General features: G+C 34.6%; 1 protein-coding gene across 1 annotated transcript; it reads left to right on the top strand.

Moving 5' to 3' along the window:
* The first annotated feature begins 274 nt into the window (after nucleotides 1-274).
* On the top strand, nucleotides 275-850 carry LOC124370397. Its single transcript, XM_046828681.1, has one exon. It carries the CDS (start codon nucleotides 275-277, stop codon nucleotides 848-850), a length of 576 nt encoding a protein of 191 aa, XP_046684637.1.
* The last annotated feature ends 11778 nt before the right edge of the window (nucleotides 851-12628 follow it).

Genomic DNA, 12628 nt, shown 5'->3' with positions numbered 1-12628 from the left:
AACTGTGTTAACATGAGCAAAGTGGATATCGAGACTCTCACTAATGAGGACATCGCCTGGAGGTGCAACCCATGTGCTGCAATCCGACGTCGCAGTATGAGACTGGAAGTACAGGCTGAGCAAGGTAAACTGTCACTTGAAGATGTCATGCAGGCAATCAATGAAATAAAAATCTGACCAGAAAGTAATAATTGCTGACTTCAATAAATCACATGAGAGCCTTGACACCAAGCTCGCCGAAACTGCTGCTATTTTGAGGAGCCAGGTGGATGAAATGAAGAAGTATAGGGAAGGGATGGAGAAGTTGGAGGCGGAGAATAAAGCGTTGAGGAATGAGATTGCTGCTTTGGAGACCCGCGTAGAGGAACAAGAGATGTACTCCAGGAGGAACTGCATCGAGATCCAGGGCATCCCTGAGGAGCCTACAGAGACTGTCGACGACGTGGTTGACATCGTGGTTAAAGTTGGGAAAGCGGTTAACATGGACATCAACGCCACGATGATCGACGCTTGTCACCGTCTGGGGAAGAAGAATGATGCGGCTCGCAGAGGACCCCGTGGCATCATTGTGAAGTTTGTCCGTCGGCTTGACAAGGAGGAACTCCAGAAGAGGAAGCATCAGAAGAGGGATCTCTCAACGCGGCATCTTGGAATGGCTATGGACTCCACAATCTACCTCAACGAGTCACTGACACCTTCAAGGAGGAGGTTGTATGCGCTCGCTCGTCAGGCGAAAAAGGACAAAGGGTACAAGTATGTGTGGCACCGGGGAGGAAAAGTTTTCCTAAGAAAAGAGGACAATGCACCTGTCATACAAGTATGTAACCAGGCTGACCTTGAAAGGCTTTAGTACTATTCTTGTATTGTAAGTATGTATTTAATTATTGATTCCATAACTTTAATTTGCTGTGTAATTGATGAAATTAATTATGAATTTTTTGTGACATGTATTGTAATATTTTAGTTTAATTTTTCTCTAAAGGCAGTCCAAAATTTTATTAATAATAAAAAAAATTGAACTTAATTAATGATACTAGTTTTTGAAGAGATAAATTGTTTCGATAGAACTTTTATGGTTATTCATCAAAATATTCGCAGCATGAGGCATAACTTTGATAGCCTGCTAGTTACACCTATCTTCTTATAAAAGACGACCCGATTTTATATTCCTTTCCGAGATATGGATTAAAGATTCCGAAGCGAATCTGTACCAAATTAATGGCTATACGCTATTTTTAAAATGTAATAATAAATATAGAGCTGGTGGAGTCGCTGTCTATGTTCATGACTCGTTTGTTAAAAGTGTAAATTTTATTTCAACTACTAATTATTTTCAAACAGCAGATGTTTTATCGTTCTCCGTTAAAATTGATTCATATGAATGGTTTTTTATGGCTATATACAGGTTGCAACATTATTCTATTCCTGCGTTTTTATCTGAGCTACAAACATTTTTAGAAAATGAACTAAAATTAAAAAGAAGTGCTTGTATAATTGGTGACATGAACATTAATTTACTAATCAATAGTAGTGCAGTAGACGATTACGAAATGTTGATGGCTAGTCATGGATTTGAGTCGATGATCAATGAGCCTACAAGAATTGCAGAGCGTTCTGAGACATGCATTGATCATGTTTATGTTAAACTTGCCTGCAAAGACAAGACAATGATCAGTGCTGCGGTAGAGCATGCTCACATAACCGACCACTCGCTGACAGCCGTGTGGGGGTGGGTTGAGGGGGGGCACCCCTCCTCACCCGGTCCTCGAACAGCTGATAGCACAAGTAAACAATACCGCATCAACTATAAAATATCTTAACGATGTTCTCGGCCAAACTGACTGGGCACAAGTGTATGGAACGGAGAACGCGTCTGATGCTTTTGATAAGTTTTATGATTTGTTGCAAGTTGCGATTAGTGCAAGTAAAGCTGAAATTGAACTAAGAAATAAATGTGTTAAGTTGAAACCTTGGATCAACGATGGAATCTGTAAGCGTATCATATTTAGAAATAAACTGTTTAAGAGATTTAAAAAGCACAGAAACCAACAAGGTGACAGGTTTAATATTTTTTTTCATTCGCTTTCGAAATAAACTGAACAAAGACATAAAAGATCTAAAAAAATGCTTATTATAAAAATCTGTTTGAAAAAAAGCAAAGGTAACCCAAAACAAACTTGGAATATTTTAAATGAAATAACTGGTCAAAAAAGTAAACAAATGGATTATTCATTGGAAATAGGACAAAATGAAATTACTAGAGATCCTAAAATAATAGCTGATAAATTCAACAACTATTTCCTAACGGTTGTTGATAGCTTAGCCGACAGTATTGAAGAACCGACAAATTGTGAATTTTTGCCTTATGCCGGGTCATTCCCTAAGAATTACGAAATGCGTTCTATGTTTCTGGAACCTGTACTCTTACAGGACCTGCAAGACGCTGTCAACTCATTAAAGAATGGCAAGTCTCCCGGATTAGACGGAATTAGTTCAACTTTAATTAAACACACATTTCCTAAAAATTTGTTATGTTCTTTTATTTATAGTAAATTTAAGTTTTCAAACAGGAGTTTTTCCGGAAAAATTGAAGTCAGCAGTTGTTATTCCGATTCACAAGAAAGGCCCCTCAACAATTTGTAGCAACTTCCGCCCTATCTCTTTGGTTTCTACCATATCTAAGGTCTTAGAGAAAATTATGAAGCGAAAATTGATTAATTTCCTCACTTTGACGGAGTTTTTTAGTCGCAATCAGTATGGGTTCAGAGAGGGCGTGAGCACCGAAACTACACTTTTAAATTTCATTGGATTGATATCTGAGGGACTTGACCAAAACAAACATGTTAGTGGGCTGTTTTTGGACATAAAAAAAGCCTTTGACACTGTTGATCACGGAATATTATTGGGAAAAATGTTTGACTGTGGGATAAGGGGAGTTGTTTTAAATTGGTTTCAAGATTATTTAAAATCTAGAAGACAGTGTGTAAAAATTAATGGAGTTTTCAGTGCAATGGGTGAAATTAAGTGTGGTGTACCTCAAGGATCAGTTTTAGGCCCTACTCTTTTCTTAATTTACATCAATGATCTTTGTAATGCTAGTCTTCAGGGTAGTATAACTTGTTTTGCTGACGACACTGCTTTGTGTTATTCCAGCTCCAGCTGGGGTGATATAGAGCTTGCTATGAATGTTGATCTCAAAGCGCTAAAGTGGTGGTTTTGTAAAAACAGAATGGTTCTTAGCCCTGAGAAGACAAGTTATATTAATTTTAGTTTAAGAGGTCAAGTGTCTTTTGACGCCGGTGCAATTATTTATAAATGTTTTAATTGTCTTTGCAATAATTCTATTTGCAATTTATCTTGTAAACCGGTTGCAGAAGCAAGTGAAGTTAAATATCTAGGCGTAGTGTTAGACAGAGAATTAAACTGGAATAACCACATATTAGTATTGAAATCTAAATTAAAAAATTATTTACGAGTTTTTTATTTTCTGAGGAATTTTTGTGACAAAGAGATATTACGTCTTTTTTATTTTTCATTGGTAAACAGTCGGTTAGACTATGGTATTTCGTGTTGGGGAGGCACTTACAAGACAAAGCTACAGCCTATTTTGAAACTTCAAAAACATTTTATTAGAATTATAGTAAACAAACCTAAAACTGAAACCTCATTCCCTCTATTTGTCAGCCTTAATATTTTACCTCTAAGATTTATGTTTGTGTACAAAACTTTAAAGTTGTTCTATGATAAGAGTGGAAACCTACCGGATGTTGACATTAATGAGTATAGGTTTAAACTTCGCAATGCAAATAACTTTTAGAACACCTAAACCACAAAAAACATTTTTTACTAAAACTTACTTTTTTTTAGCCCCAAGAATATTTAACAAAATTTCCTAATGAAATAAAATTTAAAAAGTCAAAATTCTGTTTTTTGAAGACATTAAAACAATGGTTGTTTTTCTTTCTGCGACATTGAGGTTTTAATTGAGGTTCAGGAATAAATGAATTAAATTTTCATTAATTTTCCAAGCATGGTCCACAAAATTTACCCTGAAATAGATTCCAGTAGCATGTATTATCTTACACATGATTACAAAATTTCAATAAAATAGCTTATAGGGACTTTTTTCTTTTTAAATTTAACTGTCTGAACTTTTTATTTTTTTTTAGTTTTTAATAATATAATTACACGGTGTCCTCTAAACAGGCTTGCCTTGGAGGCCCTAAATTTTCTCAGGATTTAAAATATTGTTTTATATGTACATATTAAAAATGTTATTAGTTTTTCTTCCTCTAGTTGTGTATTTTTGTTAGCTTTTATCTGATGTATACTTTAATTAACATTCATATTGTAGTTGCTGTAATGTACATAGTAGTTAAGACTTAACAATTTGGACAAAGGTTTTTTTTAGTTTGTATAATTTGATATTTTTTTTCTTCATTAAGGTCAGACCTGGGAGAGTTTTTGTTTTGTTTTGTTTTTTTTTTTCACGCTCTGTAACTACTGTATATATTTATGTTATCCTGAGAAAATAAATTTATTCTTCTTCTTAATAAATTTATTCTTCTTCTTAGTTAAATTTATTGGTTCTGCGTCAGTTCTTTGAAACTGAGGTAAGAATCTTTCATTGTAATTACTAAATGGTTTTGTAACTTGGGAAGATGATACGACATTATTCTGATAACGTAAAAAAATGTTTTCTGGAATGTCCCTTTTGGCAAGGTTTTCTCCCGCATAAGAAACGTATTCGCAGACACATAGTTTGATTACAAAAATATAATTATATTGCTTATTGGTTTTGACATCAGTCTGTAAAATATAAGAGAAACAAATGCTTTTGATACTACTGCAAGTATTAGTTAGCAAACTTGAAAATGAATTCGCTTAGTAAAGAAAATAACTGACGGAGTTATTTCTTAATTTAATTTCCAAGAAAAAACGGTAAAATTTCTGTGGGAGCGAATCTACACGTATCTATACTCTGAGCAGTTGTTGGTCCTATAGTTTCACGTTGCATTCCTAAGACACGTTCAGTTTGTAGTGTAATTTTACTACATTACAAACTTAATTTAAAGGCTTGTGTTAATGGAGCTAAGCTCGACATACACAGCCCTTCCCACCATATCTGCGTTGTGGAAGAATAGGTGGGTTCGCCGTTCTTTTGGGTCGTGTCAGTCAACATCGTAGTGCACTCAGTTGTGTACTTGATGAGACATGAGAATAGAGGGTGCGTTATGAAAGTAATGATCATATTCAGGAAAAAAACTGATTTATTCATCCAAATGGTACAAATTGACAAAATACTTCAACATAGCCTCCTCCTGCAATAAACCCGCGTAGACAATTGCTGGGAAAGCACCCTGGAACCCCTCGACTGGAATGCCTCTCAAGAACATTATAACTTCAGCATGGATGTTCTCCACCGACGCCAATTCCTTTCATCTCAGCTCTCTCTTCAGTCGGTGGTAAAAAAATATCACACGGACCTATGGGGTTGTAAGAAGGTTAGGGCAGCACAGGATTCTTGTTCTTGGTAGGGTAGATGGGTAACGACGAAGGCCGTGTGGCTGTGGGCATTTTTGTTGTGGAGCTTGAAGATGACTTTAATATCAGGCCGGACGCGGGGCGATCTGGCGTTTCAGTCTCGAGCGCCTCCAGATAAAAGACTGCGTTGACAGTTTTTCCTGGCGGTACAAACTCATAATGGACGATTCCTCGAACTTCAAAGAAGACTATCAGCATTATTTTGATACGAGACTTGCTCATGTGTACTTTTTGGGGTTCGGGAGAGTATTAAGTGAGCCACTGGGAGCTCTGCCTTTTGTATTGAAGTATGTACTGATGCTGTTGTGTAACTCACATGTATATCTTAAATATGTACTTGGGTGTTTAAGCTGACGCATTAATCTCCAAAACTACTTATTCTAATTCTTCATGAAACATAAATTAAATCATTATAAGTTACGGAGAAAAATTTTAATGTTTGTGTGCTTATAATTTTATTTTTGAAACTAATTGGGGATTCAAAAATACTGTAAAATTTTACATTGCCCGTTATTACCTCTTGTACTGTGAAAGAGAGCTCTGGCGTGAATTTTAGTAACTAATATAATGAGTTAAAACTTGTAGAACACCTTATGTCACAATTTTTTGGCACCTAGTTTTTAATTATTCAATTATACCAATCAAACCAAAATCAGTTATTGTTTTTATATGATAAATAAAAATCATTGACTAATTTAAACTCATTACGAAAATTTTACTTAATAGAAATTCTAGAAATATTGCTGGAAAAAACGAGTAAGAAAATGTTTCTCATTACCAGCTATATATATATTTTTTATAAAACTACGTGAAAACTTCTAATATACGTTTTGGTACTAAATAATTTACACTGATTCTTTGGGTACTGAGAGGATTAAACATAGCACAAATTATTGTCTTTTATTTAAAACATAACAATAAATTGAATTATGTACTTCTGTTAGCACTAAATATGAACTATTCTGGTGCTTTTTGTTGTGAATAATACTCGCTTAAAAAACTAGGATGTAAACTGCTTTGGGTATAACGAGAAATATAGTAAAAACTACGAATTATATTGAATTAAAGTAACTCATCCTTGTAAGTCCTGGTGCTGGTTCTGCTTCTGGCCATCACATCGTGTTCCTGGTGCTACTTCCGTGACTAACTGTGAATTGAGCGAAGTTTTAAAAAATGCAGCGACATAACACTTTATAATTATTTAAAAAAATAAATTATAAATGTTACGTTTTTTCCATGGATATAAAATAATATTTTATGTAAACTGCTCCTTACTTTTCACCTGTCCTATATATTTATGACGTCACGACTACTACTAACACTAAACAGAACGCTTGTTATAGGATTACACGAAGACGTATATTTTAATGTGAAAAACGTGTGAGTAAAACATAAAGGTTGTAATGAGATAGTTCCACGTCTAAATTTATGATGTTTGTGTGTAAAAATTATTAGTGTTTAAATGTAAAATCCAGGGACACAACTGTTATAATACTGCTAATAAGTCTAAATTATAGCAGTTTTATATTTAATAAATTAATATAACAAATACAATAATTACAATGCGTAAATGATTATATTTAAGTTTATATTATAAATCCGAATGTTTTTATTTTGTAACACTCACGCTATACATATTGGACATATTGTCAAATAAACGTAATATGTTTATTACTTATATACAAAAAACGTTGGGTATTTTTTATTTTAGGGTATTCCATAAAAATTTACATAAAACTAACTTCAAAATTAAAAAAAGGAAAAATGCAGTATTTTGCCTGTAACAAAACAAAAAGTTATACCAGTATATTACCCATGAATAAATAGCATATTTCGTAGTAAAGTGAATATAGTAAAAAAGTACGATATACTAATTATGATCGTATAGGATGGCAGCAATAACATATTTAACCAATTCGCACATTCTGCTATCTTATAATATACTTATATATATCTTGTGAGATAATCCTTTACGTTAATTTATCATGATGGGATAGCAATTCATTTTTTATAAATTAATAAAATTATAGTGGCTCACAAATAAATATAACTACCTCATAGTAGAATTTGGGACACCGGAAATATTATTATTTACTTATTAAGTAACGCATCTCGTGTAGTTTAAAAAGTTAGCTTTTGGATTGTTATTAGTTTAGTTTTAATATATTTATTGTTTAGTTTTAATGTATTTAAATATTATTAACATTCGTAACTCAAGTTTTAATAAATAATGATTTTTTGTTGTTGTCATATATAATTTTCAATCTGACAACGCACAATGTTCCAACATTTTAGGACATATGTAATTTTCCTTGTTATAAATTTTATAAGGCAAAGAAATTTAAGTATGGCTTTGATCTGTTGAAACCGTCTCAACAAAATCTTTCGTTGAAAACAACATAATCCTGAAGGATTTGTCAAATTAAAATTGTTAAGTTATATGTTCTGAAATAATATGTAATTACACCATATACCTGAATCAGCATGGTAATTAATTATACAAATCATGTTTTAACATAAGATTAGATAAGGAAGTCAGTAAACCAATCCTCCTGGTGATGAATTGAATACTGTTATGCAAAAAATCAGCAAGATTAAGACAACCATACAAAGCAGTAACCGTGTCAGTTGGGTTAGCTCCGGTTATTGCGAGACAGGGTATCCTTTAGGATGCAAGCCAGTCCGGACTTAGTTTATAACCACGAGAAAACGGCCCCAAACATTAGTCCAGGTCTAATCCCAGAGACGTAAAGCCAATACAAAAGCTTCGGCTCAGGACAACAAGACCCTTTGATCGAAACCCTGTTCTGCACTAATACGAGTAGCTCTCCTCGCAACAAGCCTTTCCAGTTTTGGTCCCCGATTCAGTCACATGTCAACAACATTAGTTAGAACTTAAATTTGAGACATAAACTCGATGGTGGGGCCATCCTCGGGGAAAAGACCCGATGATCCTCGGTAATGCCCTCTTCAAAAGGTGACACGGGCAAGAGCCCTGTGCCGGTTTAACACAAAGAAAATCCTATCACACCAGTTTACTGCTGTATTCATTGTTAAATTAGTCATTTCCATGACTGTGGTTTTTAAACTATCATGTCACCTCATCTGCATACACCTGTGCGAAAAGACCTCTACTGTTACAGACCTAGCAGGTCGTCCATAACAAGTAGAAAGTACGCTATCCTGAGGAAAGCCTTAAGTGGTCCTTTCACTGATCCTTTCACCAAAAATAGCGATGGTAACCTTTTTAACTATTAGTGGGACCTACAGATTAAAGAAATTTCTGTACCCTTTAGTTTTAAATATTACTTGAGAAGTTTAGTTATGTATAGTTAGATATGGAGGAAAAGTGAGAAAAACATTAAAGTATGTGTGAATTTAGATACATATTTATTAGCTCCTTGACAAACACGTATTATATTTATACATAGTTCATTTCTCTTAGAATTTAAAACTTGCTGAGAAGTGTTTTCATCATAAAATAAAAAGGCTAGATCAGTCTTTATGGGTTTTTTTTTTTTTTTTTTTTTTTTTTTTTTTTTTTTTGCTTTGGGGATATTGGGGTGTTGGGGTGGATTCATAGATCCTCACACGTCCAACCTGAGCTTATTGTGTGCCCCTTTGATGTTAGAGGGGGTAAGCCTATCTTTGTGCCCTTAATTAGGCTAAGAAGCTTTTCCCCGATACTAGCATCTGGTTCGTCCGCCTGGTTGTTTATCACCGAAAAGAGCCCTTCTCCTTGCTCCCAGTCTCTCACAGTCCAGTATTATGTGTTTTGGCAGTCTCTTCAGACTTATTGCAGAGTCTACACTCCGAGTCCTCATTTCGTAAACCTAGAGTGTTTAGGTGTTTCCTGAAGTGGCCGTGTCCAGTGATTCAAGGCAATCACTTGCTTAACCCGATCCCTGCCCAGCCCCATCAGCCATCTGGTGAAGCCGGAGCTAGAATCGGCAAGCAGTCTTTTTGCCGAGTGCTTGTCCTTGGTGATCTCTGCCACCGCAAAGCGGTGTGTCTTCCTGGACCATTTGTTTATACTTTGGTAGGTAAGCGGCTAACTTGCTTATACCACAACTCGGTTCTGGACCGGTGTATGACATGCTTGCTCCGCTTTTGGCAAGCCTGTCGGCGCATTCGTTGCCACCTATGCCTGTGTGGCCCGGTACCCAACCAAGACGCACACAGTTGCGTGATCCAAGCTTGCAGAGAGTGTTAAAGCACTCACCACACAAGCCTGGATCCAATGCTGTTGGAGTCAAGAGCTTTAAGAGCTGCCTGACTGTCTGACATTATACAGATGTTCATTCCCTGGTACCCTCTGGTGAGGCCTAGGTTTGGCACAGGCTAGGATACCATAGATTTCGGCTTGAAATATGGAGCAGTTCCGACCCAAACTGCCGCAAAGGGCAGTTCTAGGGGATTGACTAAACACTCCATATCCAGTTCTACCCTTAATAAGCGAGCCATCCGTGTACCAGACAAAGCTCTTTCTTATTGTTGGGATGTTATCTTGCGATTTCCACTCATCTCTGGAGTAGAAGTCAACAGAGAATGGCTTTATTGAATACGAACTCCGTTCTCATTATGTCGGAGACCATTTCGAGAATAGCGCTTGGGTTTACAGCTTCAGTGATGGCGCCATGGCTCGTGTTAGACGCGCCATTCCTCCACAAGCCAGCAACCATCAGCCGATAAGCTGACTTACGCGCTTCAGCTTTTATATGGACATCAAGAGGTAGAAGTCCTAAAGCCACCTCGAGGGTCGCTGAGGGGGTCTTTATTAAATATTAAATTCTAACTAGCATTGCTAGAGCCGTTTACCAGCCGGTGTAAGATTTTTGACTTTGATCTGAGCTAAAGAGACGACAATTTCATTTTTTTGCCTGTTCTATTTTATAACAGATTTTGAACAAACGCACACACATATAATATAAGGATACAGAGCTAAATGATCATGTTGGCTACTTAAGGTACTTCCTAGTACACAGCGCCTCACTGCTTGGTGGGCAAAATGTTCAAAATTGCCTTTTATCCAGTCCCATTTAACAATGTTATCCTTTAAATGCCTTTATTACTTAAATAGAAGATAATAAAATGTTAAAATCGCTTTTTTCGATTATTAATTGACAAAATTAGAGGTGGACATAGTCAGTTAATAAACAACGGAGACTATAAATCGATAAACGGCGTTTTAATAACTATACTACATTTGAAAAACAGCACACCAAAAATTAAAGTTAGTGCTATTTTAAGGTGATTTCATCACTGTCATTGATTACATCTCAAAGCGAACAGCAAACGTTAAATGTGAAAGGAATAAAACGAACCGACTAGTCATGCTTGTAATAATGCTTTACGCCTTCGTAATGGAACTTTGAAATGTTATAAAGAGTTCTCTTTTAGTGTGACATATTTTACAATAATCAATGAGTAATGATAAGTAAAATAGATTTTTTTATTCCTGAAATGAATAGGTAAGTTCGAAAACTTATTTGCAATGTACACAGAGTATTTATTCATGTTATATGTATACAATATTACATTTTGTATTGTCTGAGAATCAAAACCATGTAAAACACTTCTAGGTTTAAAATGTATCTGTGATGCGTATAAATGTAGGCATATTTATCAAAGGCGTATTGATGAGTAAAGTGCTTATACAATATAATAATTATGGGTAACCACCAATTCAATACCAGTAAACTAAAGTATGATAAGTTGTAGGCTATAAGTTGTGTCTTACAATTATACTGTGATGTATCTAGTGCTGCGTTTTAATGAATTCTGTTTTTTTACATTGCAGCTTTACTAGAGGGCCTAGCAATGGGTTTCATGGGTAGTACCATACCAAATGCGTAATTTTAATGATATTTTCACAATAATTAGTAACCACTGTTATGATCCAGAACTATTTTATTGATTTAGAAGTGTTTGTAATTCTATTTCCACTTATAATGCGTTCTTGAAAAAGCATGTGTTGGAAAGTTTAACACATTTTCAGTGTTTGCTATTTTTTATAATGTTTTGTCTTTTATGATATTGAATATATATAAAAGCCTCAATAGTAATACAATATATAAAAAACGACTGATTGTATATAATGTTGACAGTATATTAATCTGTACTGAAGTGTACTGCAACGTTTTATTAATCTTGTACTCTAAAATTATAAACTCGATATCAGGTGTTGCATCTACAAGAACTATTCCTTCACGGCATGTTTTACATACTCAGATAATTAAACAATCTCGCCTAAATGAGTTTTGTAATAATTAACCTATAAAATCGATTACAATTTACAATTATCTAAGACATATTATTTATATTGTTACTCAATTTTAATCAAGTATTTAATCAAGGACCATCATTGTAACAGTTTTATGAAGCAGATAGGTTCACCTGAACCCAAAACTACAGCTATCACCTATCCTGCACAACTACTTTTATTTCATCATAACACTGATAATAATTATTACTTTATGCTGAAAATCTCAGTATTACAAGCAACAAATAAGTCCGGCATTGCTTTGCTCTAAGTTTAAATAAAATTAAACATTGTCTATTAAATGTTGCGTGGAAGAGTGCTCTGGTGTAAACTTCCGTAATTAATTTAATGTACTACAAATAATAGACCAAATTTTTTATACAATAAGTTCCACTTTATTTTTTGAAATCCTACATGTATAAAATTTAACTTACTATAGTTAAGCGTTCATAATCTTTGCGGGTTTTCATACACTATATTAAACTATTTTTGAACATTTAAGTTCGTACAAAATGCCGAAGGGATGGTTCTGTGGCGTACGTAAGAATATACTTCTATTGATCAACTATAAAATTTGTATTAACTATGCATGAACTTGTAAATACCACCATTCCCAAAAAACAATAGATCAGCAAAATAGTAATAGATTTAATATTTTCAAAGCTTTGATTGATAATAGTGATGACATAGATGAAGACAAGAACTATTCACCCTCAGAATGTTCAGAGTGTTCAGACTCAGAAGAGCAAAGAAGATTAAAAATCAAGAAAAACAAGATCCCACACAAAGTTTACATGAAATAAAGGACTACTGACGGGTCAA

This window comes from Homalodisca vitripennis, unplaced genomic scaffold (genome assembly GCF_021130785.1).
Source record: "Homalodisca vitripennis isolate AUS2020 unplaced genomic scaffold, UT_GWSS_2.1 ScUCBcl_155;HRSCAF=1431, whole genome shotgun sequence".
NCBI lineage: Eukaryota > Metazoa > Arthropoda > Insecta > Hemiptera > Cicadellidae > Homalodisca > Homalodisca vitripennis.
This window is presented reverse-complemented; position numbering and strand designations above follow the sequence as displayed.

Bases quoted from the DNA above. Each gene is read 5' to 3' on its own strand.
- LOC124370397 (XM_046828681.1), top strand. From the start codon at position 275: ATGAAGAAGTATAGGGAAGGGATGGAGAAGTTGGAGGCGGAGAATAAA.